Source organism: Poeciliopsis prolifica, unplaced genomic scaffold (genome assembly GCF_027474105.1).
Source record: "Poeciliopsis prolifica strain line A6 unplaced genomic scaffold, Auburn_PproV2 SCAFFOLD011, whole genome shotgun sequence".
In the NCBI taxonomy this organism is placed as follows: domain Eukaryota; kingdom Metazoa; phylum Chordata; class Actinopteri; order Cyprinodontiformes; family Poeciliidae; genus Poeciliopsis; species Poeciliopsis prolifica.
In genome coordinates, this window is record NW_026562386.1 from 2,793,745 (window position 1) to 2,816,590 (window position 22,846).

At 39.5% G+C, this 22,846-nt stretch overlaps 1 protein-coding gene across 1 annotated transcript in view; it reads left to right on the forward strand.

The window, feature by feature from the left end:
- Positions 1-443: 443 nt before the first annotated feature.
- Positions 444-22,846, forward strand: part of prtga (protogenin homolog a (Gallus gallus)) — a 28,930-nt gene continuing 6,527 nt past the window's right edge. Inside the window, exons 1-11 of the mRNA XM_055036846.1 lie at positions 444-517; positions 2,128-2,430; positions 11,184-11,328; positions 11,586-11,719; positions 12,530-12,826; positions 12,908-13,067; positions 13,995-14,242; positions 15,196-15,360; positions 16,169-16,474; positions 17,334-17,522; positions 22,728-22,823. Of these exons, the coding sequence (XP_054892821.1) occupies positions 451-517; positions 2,128-2,430; positions 11,184-11,328; positions 11,586-11,719; positions 12,530-12,826; positions 12,908-13,067; positions 13,995-14,242; positions 15,196-15,360; positions 16,169-16,474; positions 17,334-17,522; positions 22,728-22,823 (2,110 nt within the window). The 5' untranslated portion in view covers positions 444-450. The remainder of the gene's footprint in view (positions 518-2,127; positions 2,431-11,183; positions 11,329-11,585; positions 11,720-12,529; positions 12,827-12,907; positions 13,068-13,994; positions 14,243-15,195; positions 15,361-16,168; positions 16,475-17,333; positions 17,523-22,727; positions 22,824-22,846) is intronic.

Consider the following 22,846-nt stretch of genomic DNA (forward strand, 5'->3'; position numbering starts at 1 on the left):
ATAACTGTTTCCTCGTTTTTTGGGTTGTTTTTCAGCGACAATATGTATGAATCAGTGGCTCTTTCTGAATACAGAAGCCTTGTCAATAAATCAGAAATTATTTTTGTTGCTCTTGCAGGCCAGATTTGATCCATTCAGCGGGCCACAAATAGCTCCCGGACCACACTTTGAACACGCCTGCTTTAATCTGCTGTGATTCCTTTGATCTAAATAAATACTATTCCATTAAAAAGGCCCGTGTGAATCAAATCTTGGTCTCCTCTGTGAACCGCAGTGTATGCGTCCTGCCTGTAGGGGGCGCTGGACCACGCGCAGACTCAGTGGGGGTGATTAATTGCCTCCGTCCATCCCAGAGGAGGGAAGCCGCCGCTGTGCATCTCTGTGCTCGGCTCGTCAGTGTTGGAGCGACTCGCGTGGAGGAAACAGCCATGAGAGAGTAGCTGGGATGCGATGGCTCCTCTGAAAGGGACACGACGCCAGCGGCTGCTGCTTCTCGCCTTTTTCCTCCCGGTCTCAGGTGAGCAGAGCTCCGGTTCGGAGGCCAGCAGCGTCAGTCTGTCTGAGCTGCACTTACTCCACTCAAACTGCTGGTTTGTTTTCTATCGTTTTAACGAGACATTATCCAGACTTTCTCTAGTCCGGGAACCATGAGACTGGAATAAAAGTTACAGCTAATTTATATTTAAAACAACAACAGAGAATTCAATTGAATAAAACTGGTCTGAAGTGACTGAGTTCAGTTCAGTGAACTCACTTTATTTACCTTCACCACTTCATGAACCAACCTGGACAAACTTTATTTGTTTTTAAAAGTTCACATATGACTGAAATAAGAGATTATAGAGACACATTTAAGTGTCAGATCCGCAGTTTTTAGGGTGTACTTACTTTAATCTGTGGTGTGTTAGATTTAAACATGTTTAAAAACTTTTAACAGATTTATTTCTTATATTCTTTTTATCAAAGCTAAATAAAAGTAACAGGAGCTTCTGCTAGTGATGCTACTATTGGAATAAATTAGTCGTCCTGGGGCCATGAAATCATAAATAGTGATACTTATTGTACCAAAGCTTATTACAGTAAGGTTTATATTGTCTCTTGACATTAGAAAAATACTTGATTGTGATGGTGTTGTTGAACATTGTGGTAACAATATTGATTATATGAATAAAATGAGCCTATAAAATCGATCATGAATATAATGTGATGGAAGCATTAGAATTGAAGTCTGTCCATATTTATTATTACTGAATCTGCAGATATTAAACGTTATCAGTCCTTATATTGTTCAAACCAATATTGCAATAACAGTATATATTGTGCATCTCTTTACTGTTTTGCACTTAATTCAGGTTGTTTAACTAAAATGTTAAGAATTTGTTTTTTCTTATCATTTATGAATCCTGTCATACATTTTTATGATTGTGAAGGAACATTTTTAATTTAAACTTTAAAGTTGATTTTATGTTAAGACAGTGCTACTTTTTCTAGCTTTTTATTTATTTTTCATGTTGAAAATGATATGAAATTATTTTTTAAATGAGCTTTTTAAACGAAACTCTTTTGATACTCACACTTTTGTCAAAATATGTAATTTGGTCATATTTGAACGCTTATAAATGGCATTTAACAGTCAAACCCAGCTTAATGTACTGCTACACCTCCATTAAAAACATGTTTTACTGTCTTCAGGACTGAAAAGCCATTACCTTCACCCTCCCCTACCTCTTAGACACACAGAGTTAGGAATGAAAGCTTAACTCTAAACCCACAAAAAGCATCCCAGCTGGTGAACCCGAAGTCATTTGACAAGACAAAGTGTTTCTGGTTGTGGTGAATCGATGTTTCCATGTAGAGATGGAGGATCATTTGTTTCAGCAGGTGACTTTAAAATAAATGGAGCAGAAATGCTGTTTGGTGCAGCTGCTGCTGCATCGGGCAGTAAACCTCCATTTGGCCGCCCTCCAGCCTTTAAATGTGAGGAGCAAGTATTTGTTTCCACTTTCACTGGCCATGCCTATTCAAAGTTGACCAAACCTCTTTAACTCGCGTAATTACTGCCACCATGAGCTGAAAGTGTCGAGATCCTCAATAAGCTTCCATTCTCTCTTTGTTTGTCTTCCACAGGTGTTTTTAGCTTCAGCGAGTTATTTTTCGTCAAAGAGCCCCATGATGTCACCGTCATGCGGAAGGAGGCGGTTATTTTGGACTGCCAGGCGCGCGGAGAGGCGTCGATCGACGTCAGGTGGCTCAGGAACGGAGTGAAAGTCGTGGAAAATGAACGGGTCTACCTGCTTTCCAACGGCTCCCTTTTTATTTCGGAGGTGGAAAGCAGAAGAGGAGACAAATCAGACGAAGGCTGCTATCAGTGCCTTGCTCAAAACAAGTACGGAACAATCCTGAGCCAGAAAGCCCATCTCACAATCGCAAGTGAGTACAGCAAGCACTTCGGTTAGGAGATATCAGTGGACAACATTGACTTTTATTGCAATATTTTGTTGTATTTTATATAATTGCCTGTCACAGTATCCACAGAGACAAGTACTGCTCTTGAAATTAAAATCTTCAAGACGCTGCTTACCGGGTGATTTATATCGTCATTATTTATATCATTTTAATGATAGTTATTTTCTGCTTGTGGAAGAAACAGTGGAAAGAAATAGTAAAACTAACATGTTACATAATACTGTTAGTGCTTTTCAATACGATAAATCAAAATTGTTGTCACGGTCGGGACCAAAATTGCAACATCTGTTACATTTTCATCTGGTTCACTTTCATATTGCGCTTTGAGAAACTTGTTCCCCTCCTCACCTGTGGTGGCGCTGCATCAGAAACCGCTGAAGGAAATGGCACAAAAAAACATCTGAAGAAGACACTGAACTCAATTTCCTTCTTCACCAGATTTAAGTCAAAATAGGATTTCTCTTTTGTAATTGGTAAAAAAAATCATGATCGTTTCTCCCACAAGCGTTCGGCTGACACGTTTGTTTTGGTTGAATTTACCCAGAATGCCCTGGGTTGTAGTCCACTTCCTGCTTTTGGAGCGGTGTCCGGTCAGCTTGCATTCAAACATGCATTCAAATTGCACCAGAGTTCACTTTAATTGAACCGAGGCCGTGGTTTTTAGGCGAACCAGTAGATTTTTTTGGTCTGCAGCGTTGGATTAAACCAACCCAAACATGGCTGCCGTTCAGGTCGCTTTGGTGATCGATCAGTTTGACAAAATTACATGCAGCTTAGATGTTAAATGCAAGTTATTTTTGTCATAGGTAAGCATTCTTTAACAGGAAATCGTACCATTATTTCTGTATCTGGTACCTTCAGGACTGCGTTGGCAGCAGCCAGAACAAAGTGTTCGGAGTTTGAGTGGAGGAGCTGCTGGTTGATTGGGAAAAGGCTCATTGGTGTGTTAATGAAGGGGAGGGAGATTTGAAAGGTTAGGAGCTGTCCAGGAAACTGGCCCTGCACCGCTAAAGAGCAGATGACCCCTATTCACTGGCCGGGCTTTCATGTTGTTGCACCCTGATCACTTGAGGAATTGTTTCTTTAGGAATGCCTGCGCTCCCCCAACGCAGCGCAGGCAGCGCCTGTCGTATTTTAAGGGGGAGGAAGGTCAGAGATGTGTCCGCTGGGACCTTATGCCATCTCTACCAATACCACACCAAACTTTGATCAACGCATTTCCATCAGAGTTAAAACGTGTCGCATTAAGCAATTAGCCAAATGAGCTCAATCATTTTCATTCTGATTAATCCAATCAGTCAGCTTAACCATGATGATCAACTACTTTCACCCAAGAAACTATGTATCCAGAATGGTAATTATTCCAAAACTGTTAAAAAATTACACACATTTTGCATTTGTGATAAAACATGTTGATGATAAATATGTTTGACCGGAATCTCTTCAAGTAAATCTGCAGATTGAGTAAAAAATCCTATTTTATTGCATTTTAGGCAGTAAAATATTTATTTTCCTGCTGACAAAAGGAATCAAACTGTTGGTTAATTTGTATCTTTTAACATAATTCAAATATTGTATCAATATTAATCATCAGAATAATCAATAGAGTAATTGCTAACCAATATAATCATTAGTTGTAGAACTAAATTGAATGGTGATTTTGTTCACAGACTGTTTTGTTGGATTTATTTTCCATTATATTTTGAATATTTAAAATTTCTTCCAGTTAAAGTGTGAAGTATTCTTTACATAACTAAAGTTTATTGATTTTTAAAAGGTGGATTATTAAGCCATCGTCAATATATTACTTGAAAATTTTCTCAAAAAAATGATATTATCGTTTATCGCGATTATTGCTGGGATAATTTACCAATTTATCATTTATCATCCAACCAGGCTGGTTGTTGTTACTGAAATTTGATAAATCTGTTGAAGGTTTTGAAGTGGTTATTTCATTTAGAGGTGAGTGAGTTCAGCATTCATTTCTATTATATGAAGAAAAACGTTGTTAATGTCTGCCATTCTGAAACTTCTCACCAGTTCATACATTTTTATCAATTAATCAATACTTTGCTGGCTCTGTAGCTTGAAATAAAGTGGCAGTAAAAGCTGCCACCAAGCTTTTCCAGTTTGTTTTGGATGGACACTTAGCCCTGCTAGAAGCTCTATCTGGAAGCTCATAAACTTTTCACATACCTGAGAAATGCTCAGTGGAAGGCCAGCGGAGCAGTGGGGGATGAGCCTCCTCACACACACACACGCACACGCACACACACACGCACACACACACACACACACACACACACCCACACGCACACACACACACACACACACACACACACACACACACACACACACACACACACACACACACCAATGTGAGCTGTTGTTTCTCTGCATTCTGGGGGTTTTACCCTGAGTGTCTAAATGACCAAACTTTATTGCAGGCCTTCCCAGGTCAGGAGGAATTGGAGGCTTTGCACACAATTGTTTTCTGCCTCACCACTCCCATGGACGGCTGAAAGGCTTTTCTCTCTGGCCGGTTTTGTCCCCGCTGCCTTCACAAAAGAAACGGGACTCTTTGAGGGCAGTTGTCCTTAAATAGGTGGACAGATAAGCAGTAAGAAGTGTAATTACGCTCATCGTAAAAGTTAATCATTGGTAAGTTTGTGTTTTGATTAAAACGTCAGGGCAGTTTGCTGTAGTTTATATATGACCAATGGGCTTGAAATAAATTATGTTTAGCAACTTTTGCGCCTGGAGGTGCTGTCGTATGTTAGCGGCTGGGGTTGAAAGTGGAAGTCAGGACATGTGGCCGACTCTCCTGACATGCTTTATGTGTTTGGTGCAGGAGTTATGCTCTGTGGGAGCGTTTTAACCCTTCACACACATGTCGAAGCCGCTGGCTGTCAGTAGAGGAACACGGCGTTGATGGAGGGTCGTAAACCACAAAGGTGGGTCGGGATTCGGCCTCGATGGGAAGGAATGTGACACCCGAGCTTCACTGCGTGACGTTTGTCAACAGACTTCAGATTGATGGCGATTTCCATTGAGAGAATGCCTCCTCATGTTGGCTCCATGTTTTTGTCATGACCAGAAGATGCTGTCATATTTATCTCCATTATTTCAGTCTAAATGTTACACTCAGCTGGTGGTGTTTATAGCTCTGGTTTTACCATTTAATTGGTGAAAGTGCTTGGCAAATTCCGCTCTCCTAAAACTTTTGGATGCGTCATCAAACGTCAACCAAATGAGTGGTAAAAGAGCAGTCCTTTGAAAACTTGCCAGCATGGCAAAAATGTCAAAACACACAATCGTACCAGGTAGTTCTCGTCTAATTTCTACTGCAAATAACGTTTGCATCCTTGAAATTAGACAAAACTAATTTACAGGCAACTGTTTTGAGATACAGGATTGTTTTTACGCCAATAATTCCTTAATGTTGATCAAAAAGTACTGGTTTCACTGACAGATTATTTCACTTATAACAAGGGAAACAATCAATAATTATCAACATTGACTGATATGAGACACTTATATTGTTGTTTTCAGCTGTATCGTCCAGCCCTATGTTAAAATGACAATCTTTAGAGTTTTTGAGGGTTTTCAACATCATTAAGTGGAATTTATTGCCACAATGATGAATTAAAATCTTACCATGATAAGAAATGTATCACTCCTCCTTTTGGGGCATCTCTGCCTCCTTTTGTGTTGGCTCTGTTTGCCCTGTCCCGGCTGAATATTTGTAATTTCCTGTAGTTAATATGTTTAATGCTTGCTGCAGACCAAACTTTTAAGACGTTAACGGCCACAAAGGAGCCACTGCAATTTATTTTTACCTCCCTGGTGTTTCCCAAAGGATGTCAGCTCAGGAACATTTCTTTAGGTTGCTAAGGCATGCATCTGACTTGACACTATTAGAAACCCCCCTATAAGTCAAACGCAAACCCTGCACAGTGTGAACAGCGAGGTGAACGAATGAAATGCCCTGAAGGGAGACAATTCAAAGCCTGGATTCTTGTTTTTCTCCTCTGCTGGAGACGAAAGGTTACCATGGTTCCCCTGAACAGCAGACCCTGAGGTCAAAGGTTTCCTAAAACTGGTAAATAGATGGAAGGCAGCCGGTCCGAGACTGGGATATAATCTTTAGTTCAATAGTGCGAGATGGGCATCTAACTTTATCTGCCGCTTCTATTTTTGTGCAATGTTCTGTTATTTCACATGAGTTTAAAAGTTTACCTGCAGTTTTATTTGCTGTCCGCTCCAGAGGAATGAATAAAACCATTTCCAAGCAAAGGTGGGTCTACGGGTTGACTTTTAAAGTCTGATCTGATACAGGGATTAAAAACAATGAAGCCTCTGTTGTCAGAGGAGGGTCGCTGTTGACTGATTGGAAAACTTTGTGAAGGAGATAAGGAGCTGGAGGAGGGGGATGAATGGCCTGCAGAGCTCCCCCACTGCAGCGTTTAGAGGTCACGCTGCTCATGGGAATAGGTCTTTGTTTAGCCAGGCCAATGGTCACTGGACTGTCCTGCACACTCTGCTACGCAGCAGCACATCTGCCAAACAGCCAGCCATTGATTTGTGGCCTTTTCCAGCTTTGCATTCGTCTCGCAGCTTATCAATTTTTTCATATTCTTATTAAAGTTCACAGGGGCCGGTGAACTTAAGGAAGAACTATCGCTTAATTGATTAGTTGGTGTGGTTTTTTTAGGGGAAGAGGTGAACTAAGCAAAAGATTATCTGGTACACAACTGTGATGGAAACGTATCAGATGTGTTGACTTAGTGAACTTATTGCCTTCAAGGTCTGACAAGGTTGATCAATATTGATATTATTTAATGTCAATTTAAACTTTTAGTGAGCAAATGGGCTTCTCATGTGTTTTCATACAAAATCTGATTTTCCTTTTTGCTTTCTTTTCTAAAAATGAAATGACAAATGATAGAAAAAGTGGCTTTTATTTCAGTCATTCTGTCTGTGCACAACAGAGAGTCAGGACCAGGCTACGAGAAGTTTTGTTTCATTTCAACGTTATAGTCATAATTTGAGCAGAATAAAGATGCAATTTTACCAAAAGAAACATCTTAAAATTACAAGGAAAAAAGTTGTTTCAGTGGGAGAAAAGTTTCTAGAGTTTTCAAGATCAAAACTTAACAAGACGCTCCAACATACTCTGGTAAAATTGACATTTTATTCTCTCATTATTTGAACTTTATTTTCACATGACTTCGTTCTCGTGTTATTATGATTGTGCTCTTGTAACTTCATTCTTTTTTACACTTTATTTTTTAATCGTAGCCTGGCGCTGATGATTTGTGGTCGAGTTTACCTGAATTAAAAGGCCAAATAGATAAAAGCGGTAAAACAGGCTAGTTGAACAAGATGGCGGCCATCAGGTGTAGTGACATCACTCTGAATGATACTTTCCCAAAGAATCTGTGGAAAAAAAAAACAGATTTTTCCTAAATTAAATCTTCAAAGCCCCAAATTTTGATTGATTAATAAAGTCGATTTGTCATCCAGCTCTTTGAGTAAACAAACCAAATTTCCCTTCAACACCAGAAAATTGCAATTTATTGGTTCAGAACAAAACGGAAGCAAAATAAGATAAGAAATTTTGTATTTAGCAGAAATAACTATTTACATAAGTTGTGAAGCTTCCTAATGAACGAACCGTAGCGACTAGAGGAGAGAGGCTGAGCTAATTCCTGCCATTTGCAGAGGATCTTTGTTTGGGCTTGACCTCTCCGCTGACCTTTAGTTTGTTGAGTCGCCACCATCTGAATTATGAAGAGTTTTGGTGGATACACTTCACATTGGTATTTCAGTTTAGTCTGAAAGGTGATCGAGTTGTATAATAATCCAGAAAGACTTTGTTTTGTATTTCTTTTGTCATTGAGGCATCTTTTTATTCCTAAAAATAACACAAAGAACAGAATAATCAAATTTTGATATGATAATATTTTGTAGCTGGTTGAGTTTCTTTTTTTTTTTGCTTCATAAATCCCATTTTAAACCCTTTAATGAAAGGTTTAAGTGAAGCAGCAGTGAGCACCAGGACTGGTTCGGGGTGGTCAAACTGGGAGCTGCCTGAGCGAGTGTTAGTCGAGATTTGTGGAGGTCAGAGGTGAGAGGTGAGATTGCAGAGAGGGGCAGATGGTCAGAACTGTTTCTTCAAGCTTTTGAGGAAATGGCAGAGGTATTTATTTTCTGTTTGAGTGGGGCCGAGCTCAAAATGCTTCATCAAAACTTTTGTTTTTGCACATTTTAGTTTAATTATGCAAATTTTAGAGACAGAAAAGTAAAGAAATAGAAAAGGAAACATAACCTAATACCGCTAAAACTTTTAGATTTACTGAAGTAAACAAATTTTACAGACAAAAAATGAAAAAAAGTAGTAATTAATTCTTTTAAATGTACTAAGATAATATAATAGTGTAAGATATTTTGAAATATATACATAGAGACTCAAATTGTATTGACTTTTTTTACACCTATCCTTAATAGTTTATCAATAAACAATACATGTACCTATGTTTTTATTTTTGTGTGGGTAGGATTGAGTTCAAAATGAGTTTTTTTTTTGTTTTAGTAAAGTTGAGCAAGGTTTACTGTCTTAAAAAGTAAGAAATAGCAGCACTTAATACCTTTAAATGCTTTTACATTTACTAAAATAAGCATGTTCTGCAGACAGAAAAGGAAAGAAAGCATAACTTAATGCCTCTAAATCCTTTAAAATTTACTGAAATAATAAAATAGAATTTGCTGAAATATACACAAAGAAGCTCAGATCGATTTATTTCCATCTAGCATTAATAGGTTACCAATAATCAATACCCGTCCCTGTGTTTGTCGATACCGTTCCCTGTAGAATAGGTAGAGCAGGATGAGAAGAGCCACGTCTCGTCAACACATGGCGGGTCTGTGTCGGACAGAAAGGCCTTTTCTCACCTCCATAGTCACATCAAACAGCCTCCGAGGAGCTGAAGCTAACGCGCTAACAGCTCAGGACTAATTTGATTAAACCGGACCAGAGTGAGGAGGACGACTGATCCGGGCCTCAATTTGCCTCCCGTCCAAACAGAACCAAATCGAACCTGTATAAAACGTTTATTGTTTGAACTGTGCTGTTCTTCCATACGTGAATGTCAGCGTGATTTATAAGAAAGTTGCTGTCAGGCTTGTAAATGTCATAATTTATTGTTTTGTTTCCTTTGGAAGTCCGAGCTCTCCTGCTGTTTAGCACCATAACACCTGGCAGCGCTGCTTACACAGAGACATTCATCATTCCTCCGCGCTCACCACGCTGCGTTTACTGCAGCGCAGGAATTTTCTGCACAGCTTTCTCAAAAGCGGAGGTGGCAAAGTGTCAGAAAAAATACCCATCTATAAGTTTTACCGTGTATTTCTAGTCCAGTTTATAGTGTAAATAAAAACTAACTTACAAGCAACATTTCTGAAAGTTACCGGAGCTCGTTTTAAGTCAGTAATTTTTTAATATCAATGAAAAAAATACTAGTTTCCCTTGCAGATTTCACTTTCAAGACAAAAATCTGTCACATATTTTTATGTGACAAAGATTTTTAAATCAATGTCAAGTTATTTTCTGTTTCTTTTCCCTTCATTTCTGTGGTTGCATAAAAGGCCTTGCTGATCGTTCCCAGTGGGTCTCATTTACTTGTGGGTCAGTTGGTTGTTGACCCAGGTTCAGTTTCAGGGAAACCTTATCCATGCAGGATGTAGCTGTTCTACTGCAGTCAACACCTTCCAGCAGAAAGCGGCTCGTCTCTGGCTTTAGGTCTTAAGGCACGACGTCCAGTTACTGACTGACATGGACGGATGCTGCAAATCAATGCTGTGCCAGTTCACCTTAATGAGAACTAGTTTTATAATCAGTTCAGCCAGCTTTAAATGACTTCTTTCATGTTCATAGTTCATCGCCTAAACATTTTTAATTCAATGTACACAAGCTATCTTTCATTTTTCTTTTATAACGTTTTTTTCTTGGTTGAGTCTTTCTTTACGAATGAAGTGAAGCTGAATTAATTTAACTTAAAAGCGACCAGAGATTAATAATCTTGTTTCTCACAAATACTGCAAAATCTGCGGTATATGTGATTTTGAAGATCACATCCACTGCAAAATCAGGATATGTTTCTATTCCTGAAAGAACAACGAAAATCTAATATCCAAATAGAGCGTCACCTTCACGTTCATCACGTGAAAAGCAGCATTCATCACTTCAAAGTTCGTGCACAAAAGTGTTGTAAAAAAGTATTATTTATTCTGTTGAATGAAGTTTTAACTGAATTAAAGCAAGAAAGTAATCAATATTGTTTCTGTATTGAATAGTTTTGATAATTGTGATATAGTTTGAAGTTAAAAAAATGCTTCTCAGACACTTTAAAGGTACTAAAGCAGTAATAATTACTGGAAATGCTGCTAAAAGAACTGAATTCAATACAGAACCATCAAACCTTGTTTTCGTTTACCTGCGTTCAGTTGAGCTTGTTTCTTCACAGCAAAGATTGAAGACATCCTCAGTGAGATTTACCGACACTTTTGTACAACACAGCAGTAATGCAGAGGAAAACTGATTTTCCTCCTTTTTTCTACAACATGCTACTAGAAACATGCTACTTAGAAAGCTTCGCCTTTCTTAGTCTCAAATACAGGGGAAAATTTGATCTAATTATTTTGTCTCTTTTGTTCAGGTATGTCATCTTTTGCACTCCAGCCGTCGTCCGTAGTGGTGGCCGAGGGCTCGGTTGCCAGGTTTTCCTGTAAAATCAGTTCCCACCCGCCTCCCATCATCACTTGGGAGTTCAACCGGGTCACGTTACCCCTCTCCACTGACAGGTATGCATTATCATCTTCAGTTTAAAACCATGTACGTTACTTTTTAACACTTTTAGAACACAAATAAGTGTTTTTGCAGACTGACCATAATTGGACTATTTAGATTAGAAGGCATGTAAATAACAACAGATACGTCAGTGTTTGACCCATCAACTGCCAATCAAAACCAGCTAAGAGAATGCTGATTAGTTCCCCATCGGGTTTATTTGTCCATTTCTAGTTGTTATCTGACATGTAGTTCCTTCCCTGCCATTCAGAATCACAGTCCTGCCCAGCGGCGTTCTTCAGATCCAAGGCGTGCAGCGAGGAGATGCTGGGCACTACCGCTGCATAGCCACCAACATCGCCAGCCGGCGGCGAAGCATCGAAGCCACTCTCACTGTAACCCCAGGTTTGTAAACAGATAAAATTATTTGATGTAAATCTTGGTTATAGAGCATCACTCTAAGTGAAAGGTGACCTATAATACGTCTCTGAACTGGTTAGGGTAGGTCTGTTGGCTATACAAAACACGTTCATTGGATTTTTGCACTAAATCATTCTCAGATTATGAGATTTTGGTCAGTTATCACTATTTTTATCTTCTTTCTACGCCCAAACTCAACATTTACACTCGCACCTGAAAATGGCTGCAAACAGATGTGCAATTATTCATAATATGTATGAATATTAAATCCCTGTCACCACAACAACTTTTGCTGAACAATAAATTGTTCCAGAAGTTATTGCGATAAACGATAATATTGTTGTTTTCAGAACATTTTAAAGTAATATAATGTTAATGGGAAAATAATAATGCAGGAGCACATTCTAAAGGATCAGTAAACATAACATTTTAATGAACATTTAACACTGGAAATGGAAGACATTTTAAATATCCAAAATAAATAAACAAACTACAAATGAAATAAAGTTTGAAGTCTTTGTAAACAAAATTGTCCTAAAAAAGGGCTGATTGAGACCAAAGTGAAGACTTTTATCATCCAGTTTTTGGTAGAAAGAGAGAAAAAACAAGATAAACAATAAATCATACCAGTGGAAGTGATTAATTGATTATTGTGACAGGCCTACATCAATATAGTGAATCATAAATGCACAACAAAACACGTCTGTTTTGTTGTAAACATGTAAAATGTGAATTTTACATGTTTACTGAAACTCTTGATGAAATCACTGATCCTGTGTGTTTGTCTGTACCAAGCTCCTGGCCCCATTCCTCCTCAGAGGCCGCGCATCATTGCTGGGCCTCAGAACGTCTCCGTATCGCTGCACCAGAGTGCCATCCTGGAGTGCCTGGCCACAGGAAGTCCCCGACCGCTGATCTCCTGGAGCCGCGCAGACAGCAAGTCTATTGATGTTTACAACACCAAAGTGTTGGGCAATGGGAACCTCATCATCACAGACATCAAGCCCCAACATGGCGGAGTCTACATGTGCAGAGCCACCACTCCAGGCACACGCAATTTCACCGTCGCTTCAGCTAACGTCACAGTGCTAGGTGAAGATTAAAATATTCAGTATATTAATTTCATTTGGATGATTTATAACTTTGAAACTTGGCTTTTGTGCTGCTGTAAAGCCCCTCCATCCTTCGTGGAGTGGCCAGAGAGCTTGACCCGTCCGCGCGCTGGCACCGCTCGCTTTGTGTGCCAAGCCGAGGGAGCGCCAGCGCCTCAGATAACGTGGTTCAAGAACGGAGAGAAAGTTCACTCCAACGGGCGCATCAAGATGTACCACAGGTCTGTTTCTACCCGAGATTTATCTGAAGTTCAGTGTTTCAAATTTACTTCCCTGACAATTCAATTCGGTTTACATTGAGTGCAAAAACAATCCTTTAACAGTGGCTGTAAACCAGTTCAAAGCTGCTTAAATAAATAATTTACTCTTGTCCCTGCAGTAAAAAGGAAACTGAATAATTTACAGCAGTGTAGATTGGATTTTAGTTGGTTTTCCAATAATGTGTTCCTGGTCCTTATTTAACTGTTGCTGCTTGTTACAGTGATTATAGACCAACAACACCAGAGAAAAGAGGTCTGCAACCATTACAAACATGGCTAGAGCCACACATTTTACATAACTCTTTATTAAAACATTTAACAAGTATCTACAATTGGAAATTTGGGTTAATTTTTAAAGAACCGCCGTTTTATTTCTGCTTTTAGATTTTAAACAAGGCAAAACATAAAGTACTTACAAAAAGAGGATTTATATATTTTCTTTGATGATGATTGTGGAAAATGATTTAAACCAAATAAAGCACTTAGTTTCCAAAGTAATGATAGGAGTATTGCTGTGAATGTTACCAATACTTGTGTCATTCTGTGGTTCAATACAAAAATGCCCCTAAAAAAATAGCTAAAATTTGCAAAGGTATTTTAAAACATTTGTTGGTTTTCCAATGTTTTCACCAAATTATTAAAAATCACTTCCATTACAAATGTATGCAAAAGTTTTTTTTGATATTACTTGATTGTGGTGTTTCCATTAAATAAGAAATGGAATTAAAATCAGACATTAATAGTTCAAGTAAAAACAAAAAAAGTGATTCCATTGCAGTTTTGAACAAAAACCTTTTATCAAAAAATTTGACTTTTTTTTTCATAAAATAAAGAGTTGTTTCATAAAACTCAAAACAGCTTTTACGATCTTTATTTTGTATCTTCTAGCAAACTGGTCATCAACCAGATCATCCTGGAAGACGACGCCATTTATCAGTGCCAGGCAGAGAACGAGCTGGGCTCGGTTCTGTCCATGGCCAGGCTCATCGTGGTGATGTCAGAGGACCGACCGAGCGCGCCCAGAAACATCCGAGCTGACACCGTGTCCAGCTCCGCCATCCTCTTGGCTTGGGACAGACCTCAGTACAACTCTGATAAAGTTATTGCATATTCTGTGCACTACATGAAAGCTGAAGGTAAATAATGTCTTGATACTTTGGGTTTTGAGTCTTTCTTTTTTTCTTCTTCGTTTTTGTCAGCCTGTAGTATTTCAAGGGGGATAGTCTTTTTCTCTGGCTGATAATTCACCCTGAAAAGCAACTGGAATGCATTGTAGCAGCACAAAAACCTTCAAGTATTTTAGATTTCCGCTGATGACAAAACTCACATTCAAACACTTCTACGTTTCCAAAAGAAATGCACAGTACTTAATGACAAAGCTGCTGACTTTCCTTTGGAAAGGAAATGTACAGAATTCAACTTGAAGAAAGGACCACCTGCACGGTGTTGGATAAAGAGGTCAAAACAGGAGCTGAGCAAATTCCTTCTGTTTCATTCCCGAAACCCTGACATCTGTCAGGGATTTTCAGCTCTCAGTATAGATTTCTTTTCAACACAATCACGTTGGTCTCTTTCAGAAAGAATAGCCGTCCATTGACATTGACAGAGTATCAGACAGTGCACTCTGCACCTGAGGTTGTTGACAGAGAGGCTCTGCAGAAAGGAGGGACTAATTAGTCTTTGTGATGGAGTGCTCAAAAGTGTGTGTTCTGCGAGGCAACAAAACGGTGTGGATTTGACAGAAAGGAAAGCTTTGTTTCTTTTCATTGAAGCTTGCTGAGGCTTTCGGTCTATTTAGAGGGTCTTTTTGTTTACTCCCAAGTATTTTGTTTACCAGGTCAAGAATCAGTGCTGGTCTTTTTTTTCTCCGGTGCCACAAATCTTAGTTGAGAATTTGCAGATTTTAGTCTGTAAGTGATTGTAGCTCTCAGGAAATTTTAACATCATTACACCCAACAAGACTAATTAATTTCACAGCAGGTGTTAGATATTAATTAAGGACTTGGTTTCCTTTTCTATCCAGGGTTTTTGGGTCTGATTGAAGACTTTGATAAAGTCTCAACATCTCCTAATCTAATCTTCTCTCCAGGATTAAACAACGAGGAATATCAAGTAGTCATCGGAAACGATACGACTCGCTACATTATTGATGATCTGGAGCCGGCTCGTAACTACACCTTCTACGTGGTGGCCTACATGCCCATGGGAGCCAGTCGCATGTCGGACCACGTGTTCCAGCACACGCTGGAGGACGGTGAGGCCTATACGCAGGAGACATTTTAATCCACAAATCAATCAGTTTAATTAGTTTTTAAAAGCCAGCTCGGTATGGTAACAGGATGTAAAATTAATTGCATCTAATGGATGAATAGTACACCGTTAGTGATAGTTGCACTGAAGAGAAGAGGGAAAAAATATTGTGTTTAATAAATAAAAGAACAATATTCAATTTGTTGAATATTGAACAACTTACTATGAATCAATTAAGAACTACTTCTATCACAAAAAGTAAAGCAATAAGAAGACAAACCACCAAATAATCCACCAACAATCCCCTCAGAATCCCCTCAGGACAATTATAAAGGGCCTTGAGCCGCAGCTGGGTTTGCTCTTGTAACTGGTTGTTGTGGATGTTTGGTGTCTTTACGCTCGTCTCTCTACCTCAGTGAACACAGAGGAAACCTCCACGGTCTCTTTGGACGTCAGCAGGTTCTTTAGATTCAGAAACGGACGACACACCTGGGAATGTTTCCCGTCCCAGATGTGAGAAACAAAAAGGGGATTCTCACAGAGCTGCACTCACAAATAGAGAAAAAATAACGATAATGTAGAAAATAAAACTTTTAAGCTTAAGCACAGTTCACATGTCGATCAGGTGGGTTTCCGTTGAGGGTGAAAGTTTATATTTCTGTCTGTCTCTTTGAAAACAACTCAGCCAATCGGGACAATGAGAGGGAAAATGTCATGACAGACTGTTCAGCCAATCAGCCAATTTTATGCTCCAAACTTTACCTTCAGGTTCGCGCTGTCTTTCATTTCACTTTTATCATTTCTGCATGCAGTTCCTCTCCGGGCGCCGGAGATCAGCCTGACCAGCCGCAGCCCCACAGACATTCAGGTGACATGGCAACCTCTTCCAATGAAGCTGAGTCGTGGGCGAGTTTCGAGCTACCGCCTGTCCTACCGCACCAGTTCGGAGAGCGCGGTGTCACAGATAGAGCTGCCTGGAGAGAAGACCCAACATCTCCTGGAAAGCCTGCAGCCGGACACCATCTACCTTGTGCGACTTGTGGCTGCCACCGGTGTAGGGTGGGGAGAGCAGTCCGCTTGGACGTCTCACCGCACCCCAAAGGCATCGAGCGCTCAAGGTGCACCACTTTGATTCGTCATGAGACTCAAGCAGGACAAAAAAAATACTACATTTTAGGGAAAACGTAACGGTTGTTGCACCTGTGATGCTGTTCAGATACTGAGTTAGCTACTTCCAAACTTCAGATTTATGCTGTCAGTATTAGTTCCTAAAGAAACAAACTATTAAAACATATTTTTAAATGCTAATAATTGAGATTATCTTTTACTAGTCATCTTTAACCCTTTTACACCTAAGTTTCAAATCTCCGCCTGTATATTTTTGCTTATTTTAACCACGCAGTTCTTTAAATGTCCTGTGACTAAATATATTTGCCCGTTTATCCATAACAGCTGGAACTTTCAATATCTAGCAAGTTATTTTTGCAATTTAAAAGAGTGTTTCATTAGATTTATTTCACTCCCTGCTAGTGTGATAATTAAAGTTAGTGAAGGATTGTACAGTACTATGTATAATTATGCATTGTGTCACTATAAGTGTTCCTCGTGTGGATACATCCACCAGGTTGAGGAAGCAGACTCGTTGAGGAGAAATATCACCGTCGTTATCTAAGTGCATTTCCATGTAAAACATGGCATCAACCCTTTGACCAATCAAACAACACTTTGCACAGAGTTTTATTGAAATAGTTAATTTGGTGTTGAACAAAATACGTTTTCACCAAGCGTCTAAATCAATGGGAGTCGATTTGGAATGAAATTCTTTAAAATTCCCTGAGCGACCATTTCTGAGTCTGTGAATCAGAATGGCACAGCTTATTCTGACTTACCGAAAATAAAATGATGTAAAAGTTTGGTGAATAAATGTCCAATATCCTGCTTTAATACATCGGCGTTTCTAACTCTGTGTCTGCGCAGTTCCTCTTGCTCCTGAGTTGTACCTGGAGCCTCTGAACTGCACCACCATTTCAGCCCGCTGGCATCTGACGCCCAGAAACTCGGCCAGCGTTCGCGGCTACAGGCTCTTCTACCACGAGGAAAGTCAGCCGGAAAGCGCTCCACTCCAGCTGCAGGCCTCCGCTCACAAACACACCATTGAGGGCCTTGGTGAGTTTCGCTTCAGATAATTACTTTTTGCTTTTTACGTAGACCAACTCTCCTTTAATTTTCACTTTTTCAAGGAAATCTGTTTTTATTGTGTCCTAAACCTTAAACAGACTCTCTGGAATTAAAATAGGGTAACGCCTTTATGTCGAATGTTGGTTTTATTTATCCATTTCTCAGTGACTGGCTTCTTCACTTTATCATTACAGTGTGTTAGTGATGGAAATGCATCCAAAGTCATTGTCTTCAGGAAGCTCTCCAGTTCTCTAAGAGACCAACTAAAATAGTTTGTTTTTGGTTCAACTACAAATGTACAGCTAGAGGAATTACTGGCATTTCAGCAATCAAACCCTTTTTCTAATTGTTTGCATGTTTCCACTGGTCATTTTAACAATTTGTCTATAGTGATGAGGTTCAGGCCTGGATTGTCTCTTTGCCTCTACCATTGGGATAAATTGATTCTATCAATCAATCAAATCTTTGGTTTTCGAAGGTTAATTTTTTTTTTGTTGTAAATCTGGATTTATTTTCAGAACAAAAAATCTATTAAAATCAGAACTGGTTGAAAAAAAAGATTTTATTTAATTTACCTTCATTTTGATCTCCCTCCATATTCTCTCCAACACATACATTCAGAAAAAGTCTTGGGTTCAGGTAGAAGCAGTCGTCACATCTGTTGACACCCAAACTTGTGAATGATTAATAGGCTTAAGTTTTTGAACAGAACCACATCCCATTTCCATGACCTTTCACCTCTGAGCAGTATTTCTGCATGGGGCTTTTCTGTGGCTGCTGAATAGACTTTGGGGGCACATCAGAGCTCTTCTGGCCCTTTAGGTCAGATTCATTTTCTGTGTTTTGTTTGAAAGAGGAGCGGCGGCTCCAGCCAGTGTTCTGGACATCTGACCATCTGTGGCCAAAGGGGTCAGCCAGCTGGTCAGCGGCTAACTTGTAAATCAGGAAGCTCTGTGATTGTGGGAGATCAGAAAGGCACAGTAAATCACAGCTGCTGTTAAATATAGCTGAAAATCATTAGCAAGAGTCATAATGTACTTAAAAGGCTGCGGAAAACTGGCAATATCTCAATATGTTAACTTTTATACCAATGTAATTATGCTTTTTGGATATTTTTCTTACTGTAAAATATATTTTAAATGTAGCAGCAACTGGCTAAATAAATAACAGAGCTATAGCTCTGAGTTGTTTTGTTCCTGTTTGTTAAAAGACTCTTGCAGGGTTGTGTGTTAAAAAGAAGAAAGCTGTTCTGTGGAGGCTGATTTATCACGTGTTTTATGACTGCTTTGACCAGTTTTGCTTGAGGAGCACAGAGATCAAAGAGTCTCATTGTGTTTGGCTTTCAGAGCCACAAAGAGGGTTTATTAGCCAGGACCTAAAGGAAATGCATCCTTTGGCCAAATGAGTTGTTGCCCAAACAATAGGCAGGTCTGAGAACTGCCTCTCTGAGCTGCAGCACTTAGTACAACCAGATGTAAATGAAAGGTATGCAAAGGTTTCAGGTTGAAACATAAAGTGATGTATGTTATTTTGCTTGAATACGACAAAATCTGGATGCATTTTTGCATCAAATTGGCAAAACACGCAATTCACGCAACAAAATTACTTAAAAACCAGCCGCAGCTGACGAATCATCCCACATCCTCTTTGTTAGTTATCAAAAATTTAACTTGCACAAAATAAACAGCAAGAGACACTTTTCTTTGAAATAAGAAAATATTCCTCTCAAGTGTTCTTCCAACATTTTCTCAATAGATAAAATGTTTTATTATTTATTAAGACACCCAGGTGATTAGTGCAATGTGCTTTCTGTAAAATTAACCTAACTTGTGTAGATTTTATGTCCAATACAAGTAAATCGAACCAAACCTTTGAGTTAAGATTAATCTCCAAGATTATATTTCTCACTATTATAACATAAAAATAGTTTCATACTGCTTAAGCCAGGTAAACCAAAAGTAAAATCAATGAATGAATTTTAACACCGAGGAAGTCTTAGCCTGACAGCTGAGGGGATTTTTCTTGATCTAAAGAGATGAGGCCACATATGAAAAACATTTCTTTTCATGCAGCACTTTTATCTTGATTTATATTTGACTAATTCTAGTATAAACCACACTGTGGACCCTTGTAACTTGAATAATGCGGCTTTGAAGCGGCGCAGGCTGCTGAGGCTCATTCAGGCTGATCTTTTACAGCAGGCGATCACTCCAAATTAAATCTCCCCGCTCTGTAAATGACATTTCCTATAATCCACTCGGTGTAAAACACAGAGGCTGTGTCTTTTTCTCTGCCAGCACCATTGATCTCTGAACTTTTAACTGTGGCAGTATTGGATTCTGCTGAGTCAGCAGCTACTAGAGTGTTGTCGCTCCCCCAACCACCATTTACAGTCATCGCTTATGACAATCCCGATGACTAAAAGCACACATAGAGAGGCAGGACTGTGTTGGAGCGGCTCCAGCCGGGTATAAATGGCTCAGTGGTTTGAGCCTTTCTCACGTGTTTATGCTGCTTAGAGGTGCATTTACTGAATACCCGTCATACCTGTTGGCACCAGTCGGCGCTGTGCACAAATGTAGATTTATGTCACGCCGTGCTGCATCCCTTCTCACTCTGATTAAAAGTGTACGGAAACACTTTGAAAACACACAATTTTAAAAGGTTGTGTCATGGTTAAGCTGCGAGAACGTCAGCGGACGTCCGAGAGTTGATTTGTGTGAGTGAGTTCAATAGAGAGGAGGCGGCGGGGAGGATGATGGATGCTGTGGTGTGGGGGTTCATGCAGGACTTGACATTTATGGATCCCGTTCAGGCCTGGCTTGCTGCGGCCTGGGGGGCTTTTGGCAACAGAACAAAACTTCAGGGGCCAACAAGAATTAAGTTTAAAAGGAAGGAAAGAGAAACCAGGGAACTGCAAATGGTTCAAACACAACAACATACAAATAACTGAGTAGCTTTACTTCTGGCACCCAAAACAAGCTCTGCAGCCATTTAAGGAGAACAGAGTAGAAGGTGAGCATTTGTCCTATTGTTTATCATTTATTGTGATAAATTTCTTGACATCATAAGAATTTTTATATATTGCTGCTCTAATAAATGCCAAGTAATGACCTCTATAACTGTCTGTATTATCAGCATTGTCATTCGGATTATTTTCTCCAATATTTGTTCATTGAGAATATCAATAAATATGATTAAAAGCAGTTACAGTGTGCAGTATAGACATTTTTTATGAGACTGGTGTTTGTGAGGCTGTGATTGCTGGGTTATGCAGTCGCAACCATGCAGTACCTAAAAAAGAAATAAATAGTTTTTATTTACGACATGGCAACAACAAAAGTTATTGTGATGGTTATCACAATAATACTACAAAATATCGTAATAAAACTTCGATCATGCCATCCACCAGTGCATATAATATATTTGAAATTGTATTTGCTTTATATGTTTGTATTTATGCATTTCATTTAGTCAAAAAAATTATCTTTTTGTGCTTTTTTAGTTGTTGTATTAGTGTTTTAAAATAAATCAGTGTTTAATAGACTATCTTAGATTATATGGAAGATTGTCTCATTTTTACCAAAACAAAAGGACGCAGCGTTGTATTTATCCGCATCGTAAAGTTTTGGTTTTACACCAGGAAGTCAAAAAACAGACCTGTTGTCTCCTATCAGGATGTTGCTACATCCCTTTTTAAGCAGCAATTTAATTCCCACTCTTTGTGAGATTCCCTGGTTTTCCACTCACTTCCTCTTCTGGACCTCCCCCCCCTTTCAGAGTGAGATGTGTATCCCCTCCTTTTGCAGGATTTAGCTTGCCCAGATTCCATGTCAAAGGTCGTGGCCCAGATGTCAAAGCTTCCCCCCTCTCAGAGCTCCTCTTGCGCATAATTACGGCAGGCCCATTGTATTTGTAGAGCTGGGAAGAGGTGCGCTCTAAATGCCTCCTCCTGTTAAGAGGTGGACACTGGGGTCTAAACTTAAAAAAAAAAATCCACTCTGGAGACGGTTCAAAATCTGAGTTCAGCTTAAAGTGATGCTGTTTCTGCCGTATTTTGGTTAATTTCAGCATTTAAAAACTCACAGGAACCATTCATCTCATTAATCCGCTGCTCTTTATTGTCCTTGCAACTAACTGTTGCAGCGTCGGATCCGTCTCTCATCTCATATATCACTCCCACCTCCCTGGATTCTTTGGTTTTATCTCAGTCTGACCTGCTGGCCCCGGTGTGACTTCAGTGAAACTCCTCGGGGCTGCATGGGGGGTGCAGGCAGCTTCGCTCCACCCCCGGCTAAACTTTTCAGCCTCCATGGAAACAAGCTTGTCCCCCTGTTGTCTTCTTCTTGTCTTATGTCCTTACAGTGACAGATAGGCATGTTGGTCTCCTGCTAAACACAAAATACGGGGAGGTTGTGCGACTTTTTGTCTTTTTATGTGTTTTTCAAAACTTGCCAACTAACTTGTTTATCTGGTGTCTGGAAATTTTGCAGTTTCTAAAACTATTTCTATAGTAGTATAAATTTATTACTTAATTTTATTAACATTATCAGTAAAGTAAAAAAATTCCTGATTATTGGAAAAGACTAACTATTCAGAAATCACTTGTCCCAGACTAAAATCTAAGAATGATTCTGTGTAAAAAAAAAAAATTTAAATTAAATGTGATGAACATGGTTTGTAAAACCCATAAAGCTATCCTAACCTGTTCCAGAAGAATAGCATGTCCCCTTTAAAATCTGAACTCGTATGCAGCATTTAATTCCTGGCCTGGTCATTGTTTGAGGAGTAAAAGGATCATTTGGTCAGATGGCCAGTGGGTCTTTGTGGTCACGGAGGTCACAACCACTGCTGACCGTCTGCAGCGCCCCCTCCCTGGGGGTTTCTCTGTTTGACCCCCAGATTCAGAGCCTGAGTCGAAGTGGCCACTGACCGGCAGGCCAGAGAAAAAAGCCTTTGTCATTTGCTATCAAAAGACCCGAGCTGACAGGGTGATGGAGTAGAGCTCCTCTGTTCTGCTGCCCTTTGTGGGGTTAAAACTGACCATCACCAAGCATCTGCTCCACTGGGTCACCTCTCTTTCCCACCACACCAGAAAACCCCACTGGTCCCACACACTCCAGCTCTCTTTTGAACTTTTAACCCAATATTGAATGAGTTACACTCATTTAAACGCTCTGTTTCTCAATCCAGACCCAAGAAAGAAGTATCATGTCAAGCTCCTGGCTTACAACGCTGTAGGAGATGGGTACCAAGCAGATCAGACCATCAGCACCCCTGGATGTGTCTGTAAGTCCAACACTGGAAAACTT